General features: G+C 36.0%; 1 protein-coding gene across 1 annotated transcript; it reads right to left on the bottom strand.

Annotated features, from left to right (window-relative positions):
- Positions 1–4,887: 4,887 nt before the first annotated feature.
- Positions 4,888–6,971, bottom strand: LOC102786221 (putative trypsin-6). The gene is made up of 6 exons (XM_035913387.2): positions 6,911–6,971; positions 6,364–6,550; positions 5,914–6,117; positions 5,581–5,645; positions 5,148–5,299; positions 4,888–5,046 (listed from the first exon to the last, which is right to left on the bottom strand). Exons 1-6 carry the CDS (start codon positions 6,954–6,956, stop codon positions 4,888–4,890), a joined length of 813 nt encoding a protein of 270 aa, XP_035769280.1. The 5' UTR covers positions 6,957–6,971.
- Between the last annotated feature and the right edge of the window lie 1,584 nt (positions 6,972–8,555).

Raw genomic sequence — 8,555 nt, 5'->3', positions numbered from 1 at the left:
GGAAAGGGGAGGCAGGAGGAGCAGAGACCCGAGGCAGCCGAGTGTCAGGTGAACTGAACTTCAGGTAAGAAGTTATGACCTGCAGTCTATCTGGGTCACATAAACCAAGTTTAGGTGGAGTTTATTTTCGTTGTGCTAACTTTTTACAGTCAGTTACAATAACTCGTACTACGTACTAGCTAGCATGACAGAGTTTCTATACTGCTGGGTGGGTGCTATGATGTTACTGATGTTGAATTTTTTTTTATTTATAAGGTTAGTTATTAGAGTTGCCAACCGTCCCCTAAAAAACTGAATTGTCTCGTATTCAGAAAAAATATTACGCTTTTCGTATTAAGGTGAAAAGGAGTTTTTCCCGTACTTCAGCTACAATGAAAAGAAGACACAAAGCTGGAGTTATTCTGTCTTTGCTGCACAGCTGCCTCTTCTTCTCTCATTCTCTCCCCTCCCTCTCCTGTTGCTACTTCAATCATGAAACCGATCAATGATCAGCTGATCGGTATTTCTGACGCATGTCCCGTCTCTCTTGTTTGTTTATCGCCCACTTTGCGCCAGAAAGAAGAAACCAGCGGAGGTCGCATTAAACAACAGCAGCACATTTAAGCTTGATAAGCTGTTGTTAGAATTGATTTAATAGCTGTAGCTGTAAAAGCTGCTGGTCATGATATCGGTTTGGATATGTGTCGAGAGGGAAACATGAAGATGAAACCAGGAGATGTCCTTATTGAATCATCAGACCTGAACAGGTGATGGAGAAACAGGTTTACCTTTTAGGTGACATGAATGAGTTGAAGGGAAGTTATGAACTGTTTCTGAGAGACAAATAACACCAGGATCCTTTTCTATGTAGCTGACAGCTGGTAATTGTGCAGGGGCGGGTCTAGCAAAGTTTTGCCAGGGGGCCAGGTAGGGCATTAACAGGGAAAAGGGAGAACAAAAAGTACTTTACTTTCTTATTCTCATTTAAAATGTCTCGCTTTTAACAAATAATTATCTGAATCTTACAACAAACGTTTTCATCTGATGTAAAATGTATAGAAATCCACTATTGTATATAGTGTTTTTTTTTCAGGGTCCCAACATAATTTCTTCAGAAATAAGTACTGTATATGATGCCAGTATTTTCCCACATTTTCCAGATTCTGTACCAGTACTGTGTGTAAAATTCCATCAAAAAAGTCAATTAAGTTTTATTCTTTCTCACCTGTCTTTCTGTCTCCTTTCACTTTTTAAAGGTTGCCATGTTAGAAAAAAATATTTTGCCCTGTCATGCTGTTTATTGATGTGGTAAATGAATAGTTTATGAAAATATCACTAAATCTGTCATTTATTATTTTTAATATTCAGTAATGATCATGTCTCACCTTTAGTCTTCTCTGTCTTAATTTCAGGTTTCCACCATGTGTTGTAGATAGTTCAGGAGGTTAACTCAACCAAGCAGTCTTTGGGTTTCGGCTAAGTCCTGTTTAGAATGCCAGCATAGGGAGGATGGTGTAGGTTTAAGTTTATTAGATTGTTATATATATACCAACAAGACAGTGTACATCACTGTCACAACAGCGTTTATTTTCATTCAAAGGCTTTATGGTTTTTCCTATAATGGTGGGCCGGTCTCTAGTCAAAATGCCCGGGCCGATTTTTATCCCAGCCCAGCCCTGTATGCGGCTCATCTGCAGTCATCTACATCTTCCTACTTGGAAGGCAAAATTTCCGACTTCCGAGTACAATCGAAAGCACCACGACTGCAGTTTCTGTGTTGGACGTAAAAAGCGCACATGATGCTGTGACGTAGGCTAGAATCATGGCGGCAGTCGACAGCGGTCCAGGCGTGGGATTTCTCTCGTGGAAATATGCACATTATTTTTTCCTTTCTGTTGGTAGGTGACACAGTGCACTGTGGCAGGATAGTGCTAACATGTAAGCAAGCTAGAAGACTGGCATCCTTGCTGGTATCCAGTTAGGAAATCAACACATTAATGAGCAAATTCTGAGTAAAACCAACGTTACTTTCCCTAGTAACTAGTTACTTTGAAAGTAACGAGTAACTTCAAGTAACTGAGTTACTTTTCATAGAAGTAACTAGTAATGTAACTAATTTACTAATTTAAAGTAACTTACCCAACACTGTCTAGAACTGAAGAAGTTTCTCAGATGAGACGTGAAATGTCTTCAAGAAACTTAAAGAAGTCCAGTTGCTTTTCTTTCCAAGCTCCTTGAACTTCTAAAGACTTCAACTTTATTTATTTACCCCAGCCAGCTTGTTGAAAGCCCCCATTTTCTTTCCTAATGTCCTGTGGGTTTAGAAATATTTCCTGTGTGCAACATTTAGAATTTGGCACATTTATATTTGTGCCTAATAACAAACGCAGACTCTGCCTTGCAGCTAATGTGCAGTACAGCTGATTCTTTTGAGGGTTTTTATTTATTTATTTGTTTAATGTTTTGTATTGGAGTCCCCTTCAGTCACAATCCTGCTGTGAAACATTAATGCATAGATGAAAATGCATTTTAAAATAAAATACATAATACAAGACATTGTGTTGCCTTTGTTAAATACATGGTATTCTGCCATCTTCAGTGTGTTTTAAGGTATATATTATATGTATATACAGTACATGCAGTATGAGAGGTCACAGAGGTTTAGTACCATGCGTCACATAAAAAGTATCAAATATGTTATGATCCATGTTTATCATGTGCAGTGTTGGCTGTAATGCGTTACTAAGTAAAGTTACTGTAATTAAATTACTTTTCCACTGAAAAAGTAGATTAACTAATTAGAGTAACTATTTTTAGGTATATTAATTACAGTTACTTACAATGTACTTGCGTTACATTGTAAAATAATTAAACTCGCTGAATATCATTATTTAATTTCAATAATTTGTCTTCTAAACATAGAAGTAAACTCTGCTGCTTTAACATCGCTGTAGTGCAGCTGCGCGTCATTTCGCACCAGTTTGCTGCATAGTCGTATTCTAAAGCGGAAGCTGTCGGACTCGGCTGAAGCGAGTGGCTGTTTTATGAAATGGACATATTCCCGTCTCTTCACTTTTCTGAAACAAGCAGACAAGAATATTACAGTAATATGTAAAAACTATTGGCTGCTGTTAATAGCATGAGTAATCTACTGAAGCGCCTGACACCAGAGCATAGACGAACACTTCTGAGTGATCCTTGTTCATCATCTATGGATAACACCGCGGCAACTCCTGCTAAGCAGGCAAAACCTGATTTTACTTCAGCAGCACAGAAAGCGTCTGAAGGTGAGCTTAAAAAAACGATTGCAGGCTACGTTGTAGAAGAGATGCTACCGCTGCGTACTGTAGAGTCTCTGTCTTTAAAAAAAAATGTATTTATTATTTAAAGAGTTTAATTTCTATTGTTTGCCCACTCAAGGCTAATAGGGATTTTAAGAAGTATTTAGTTAAATTACATATTTAGTATTTAAGTTACTTTTCTGACACAGTAATTAGATAAGTATTTTAAATACAATATTGACTAAGTAATTAGTAATTAATTACTTTTTTAAAGTAACTTACCCAACACTGATCATGTGTGATGTTAGTTTACATTTGTGGCTCTTCTCATGTGTGACTGTGTGCGGATCTCTCACCTCTCTCTAAGGTGTGGTTGTGTGTTTAATGCTGAAACAAATGAAGACTGCTGATTGGCTGAAGTAGGGTTCACATTAAATAAACTGCTGCTCATTTGTGTTTGTAGGTTCTCAGTCATCCACGTCATGGTCGTCTAAAGAACCTGGAAAGAAAGTGACTTCACTTCTTTTAGTTTCTTGATAATGTTTAACTTCTGATCCAAGAAGCTTCTTCACTTCATGAGCTTACTTTGCACATGTTCCACCTCTGCACAGTTGCATTTGATGACAATGCAGTGCAGTTCTCTCAAACATACAACAGAGGGCGCTATGCACATTCACTGACGTCAAGAAAAATACAAGTGGAGGAGGAAACAAACAGCAGCATCAAGAGAGAAAACTGAAGTGTTCAAAATAAGTCACTCTAGTCTCTTATTTTAATACTAAACAACATTTAAACATCATGTTGATGCTTCATGTTAAAAGTCTTGGAGCTCGGCGTGCTTTTACTGCTCAGTAGGAAAATATTAATGCAAATTAAAAGAAATTGTTTTATTTAGGATTTAATAAAACATCTCTGTACTACTTCAAAAGAAATTTGAAAGCACTGCCTCATAGTGAAAATGAATCATAATGAAATCCTAAAATCTATTCTCAAATAGTGAATGTCTGCTCTTTCTCATGTTAAATTTCTTTTAATGTTCTCAGGGCTAAAAATAACAAGTGATAAAAAAAAGCAATACACAGAAAACAATATATTACAGAGCTTTGATGGGGTGTAAAACGCTCTGTTTATTGTTCATTAGAGTAGTTATGGCAGGATTAAACATTTGTTAAAACAGTGTTTACACAAGAGAGGCGTCACAATGAAATAGTTTTGTGTAACAGCGACACCTGGTGGAGCAATAGTGTTTCTGAGCTTTGTCAATATGAAATGTTTACTTTTCATTTCGATCTTAGAAATATAAAAATGAAGGACTGAAAATAAGTTGGAAATTAAATTAAACGTATTATGAGATATAAATATGTGATCATGTACTATACATTTTATTTCATTTGTATTTTTATGTGATTGGAGGAAGTAGGACAAAGTGAAGAATCCAATCTCAGCAGATCTTCTGTTGCCACAATAAACTTTACGTTTATGTGACAGAAGGTGGGGAAGTAGATATTAGTACAAGGTTTTTATTTTATGTTTTTGTAGTTTGTAGATGTTCTAGAGTAGAAACCACACACAGCACACAAGTTTCATGTAGAGATGATTGTTTATTCTGAATGTTATTTTCATTCAGTTATTTTCCATTATTTTTTGTATGAATTGTCTGGTTTATCCAGTCAATGTAAGAACAGACCCTCAAGGAAACAGCTGGAAATTTACAAGCATATTTACCAGAACCAACATGTACAGCATATATCTTTTTGTCATATATCACTCCACCACCAGAATCACCCTGAGAGAGAAAAATATAGTTTATGTTACAATTTTATTCTAAAACATAACTCAATACTACACAGCAGACATAAAGTAACGTTAGAAGTCATTCCAACTCACCCCACATGTATCCACATCAGCTTCTTCATAACACACTCTTTTGTCTATTGGAGCTTCATATGGCAGCTTTGAATAACACCTATCAATTGTGATGTCATTACAGGGAACAACATACATAAGTGCACACTGAAGATCCTTTGGGTAAATGGGAACTAGGGAAAAGGAAAAAAGTAGTTAATAGCATTTCATGATACACTCATGAAATCAAATCCTTAAAGAATGACATTTTGCCTTATTTCAACTGGTATTCAAACAAAATGTATTCTTCAAAAGAAGCTGAGAGATGTGAAATCAAGGGAAACTATCATAAATTCATTCAATTCATAGTTAAAAAAAATGCCATATGTCATCACAGTTTCTAAATAAAAATGTTAAAGTCAAATTCTAACATAAGGTGTGAAACTGTAAAGTAATCAAACAACATTGGCCATACGTTTCTCCTTTGTCACTTTATTTATTCTATGACAACCATGGCCTGCAAGTTGAACTTCATCCGCTCTAGAAAAAGACAAAGAAAAAAACGTGAAGTAATTCCATATCTATCCATGTGTACTGAGGACAAAATAAATGAAAAAGTGGAGTCTGAAGGTTAGTATTGTCCATTCACATTTACTCAGTAATTTTCATTTTAGGGTTCAAAAATTACATTATCAATTTCCTTTTACTGCCTCAGTCTGTATACCATAGTTATATTTTTTCTAACATTCACCATATATCATAGATGTAACTTCTAAGATTTAAAAGGATTAAAAGAACCTTAACTCACTCTTGAGGCTTTTTGTTAAGGTTATTGTTGTTATCCTTGCATGTAGGAAGATCAACATGTTTAATATGAGCAACAGCTTTAATATCAGTAACAGGTTTTGGTAACTTCAGGAGCATGATGTCATCATGTGGATGTGGAATTATGTCATTTTTGTGAATTTCCACTGCGATTCCTGGACCTGGATGCACACCTAGAACTGCATACCTGTAAGGAATGATAACAACATTCACCTGCAAGTTTAACATAATTTGTTTATCTGTATAGATAATTGCATGGACTTGCTGGCTCATAATCACAGAGGTGAAGCAACACCTAAAAGCACTAATTTATAGGAAAACATTTGTCAATAATGACATGTCAACTACAGCACAGTTTTCAAATTAAAGGTTTGCAGAATTATATATAAATATCATGGTAACATTTTCAGTGAAAACAGGTTTTTTTTCTCACATTGGATCCTCCTTGCAGTGAGCTGCAGTTAGAACCCATTGGTCACTGATCAGAGAGCCACCACAGTGACCGGGTTTTCCATCAGATATATCTGACAGGCTGACATGGTAGAGTCGCTCACTTTTGTCACAGACCTTTCCATTATAAATTCTCTTTTGCAGATTCACCGCTGTGCTCACTGAGACACCTGAAACAGAGGGTCCGGCATCAAGGGACTGTGTTACAACAGTTGTTTAATAAGCAGCACGTTTGCTCTTAAGAGATGAAAACAGGCGAGTTACCTGCAGTGACAAACTGTTACTTGTTAGTGAAACAAAACAAATGCATATTCAGCATTATTATTCTTATTCATGCAGCCTAGACCTGTCTGAATGCACACACCTGTTTGAAAAGACACGCTGTGCTATTTGAGCAGCACAGAGAGAAATTCAAAGAAGCTCAGAAACTGCATTCTATTAGTTATGTAATTACAAATATGTAATTGACTCATGCCCAAAACATGTTTTTAATATAAATATGTAACAAATTTGAAGAAATACATACTCACCAACCCACAGCACAAGAAGAAGAAGAAAAGTGAGATGAGTCATCATTGTTGCTGACCTTACTACCACCTTCTACTTCAGTGACTGAACCAGTGTGAAAGTGGGCCTTTTTAAATTTGTACATGTTCTCCTATTGGCCCACAATCCACCAATACCCTTCTAAAGTTTTATCAACACTAACCCATTGGCCACAAACACTGAACTTGCATACATTTGATTAATAATCAAATCAGATGAACATTTGCTGTGTAGGCCCCTCCCCTGTACTGCAAGTATCATCCTGAATGACACTGTTAAACAGTTTTTTAACTATTATTTATACTTGGACCTTTCTTACTGGGGAAAAAAGTGTACTTTCTTACACATAGTACCTTTATATTAGCTTAAGAAATTTAAAAAGATCGATGGAAATACAGTGTTTAAAAAATAAGCTCACAGCATTGCATCTACAGGCTTACAAAACGTGAAACAAGTACAATCCACACATATATTATGTTGTGTGACGATCAGAAGAAATCTGAAATTCATGTATTTTAACTAGTAGCATATGTCATTCTTTAACTTTGTATGTTTTGATATAGTCCTCTCAGAGGAGATCACACTGGGCAACCTGTAAAGAGTTTGATTAAATTATTGATCATTCCATTGTACAAACTGTGATCTTTTAATAAAGTATTTGTGATGCTTAAAAGGAAATTATTTGATAATTTTCAAAAGTTGATTCTTCAGTCTCAGCTGACTGCAGGTTTACCCAATCTTATAAACAGTACATGACTGAAACCAGCTCAGTGAAGGAACAATGGGCTGGGAGCCCTTCCAGCCCTCACTACTGGAGGCCTCAGAAGGTATACCTCTATGAGCCTGACTTTGTTAGAGAAAAAACAAAGCTATAAATCTCTTGGTTCAAGGATGAGCTGAAGGTATAGACCACCAACGTGATATGTGGTGATGTGTAAGTGCTGTGGTTTTATAATAAGAAATGTGGATAAAGGCAGCAGTGTGGCTGGGATGCTAACTGGATCCAAATCCTTTATTTAAAGGAAGCAGATTCCCTGGAAGTTTAACTAATGTTTAGTCCATCTTATACTCTTGATTGAAATTATTAATACTTTTTAATAAAGTGTTTGATATTTTTTATTACTGTTACTGTTATGATACTTTTATTTATTGGCTTGATAAAAAGTTTATACACAAAATGAATACTTTGTCCTCCTGCAGAGGTGTGGCCTGTTAGTCTCAAAGTTGGCATTAATGTCTTCTAAGAAAATGCATGCTGTGGATGTTGACTTTCCCACTTTGACGTAACTCCCACGCATTTCAACATAAAAACATGCTGTGCTCCCTCTTCACCCTAAAAAAAGGAGATTTGGCTTTGTTTAAGAGCTGGAGACCAGTGTGGCCCTGTCAGGCACAGTTCAGTAAAATGACTGAGAGACCTTATACTTTACTTATATTAATTCAGTTTGGTTCATTTCAAATTTATTTAGAATGACTAATCAGTAGTTATATATTATAAGCATTATGTCCAGATCATTCACTATCAATAAGGTTCTGGCATGTTAATATACACTCAGCGGCCAAATGGTAAATGGTAAATGGCCTGCATTTGTATAGCGCTTTTCTAGTCCTTAAGGACCCCAAAGCGCT

Source organism: Neolamprologus brichardi, chromosome 6 (assembly GCF_056152115.1).
Source record: "Neolamprologus brichardi isolate AB-2024 chromosome 6, ASM5615211v1, whole genome shotgun sequence".
NCBI classification, from domain to species: domain Eukaryota; kingdom Metazoa; phylum Chordata; class Actinopteri; order Cichliformes; family Cichlidae; genus Neolamprologus; species Neolamprologus brichardi.
This window is presented reverse-complemented; position numbering and strand designations above follow the sequence as displayed.

Bases quoted from the DNA above. Each gene is read 5' to 3' on its own strand.
- LOC102786221 (XM_035913387.2), bottom strand. From the start codon at position 6,956: ATGATGACTCATCTCACTTTTCTTCTTCTTCTTGTGCTGTGGGTTG. The intron at 6,118-6,363 runs GTGAGAAAAAAA...CATTCCTTACAG, and splicing joins CACTGCAAGGAGGATCCAAT to GTATGCAGTTCTAGGTGTGC. The intron at 5,300-5,580 runs GTATGGCCAATG...CCTTTTCCCTAG, and splicing joins TAAAGTGACAAAGGAGAAAC to TTCCCATTTACCCAAAGGAT.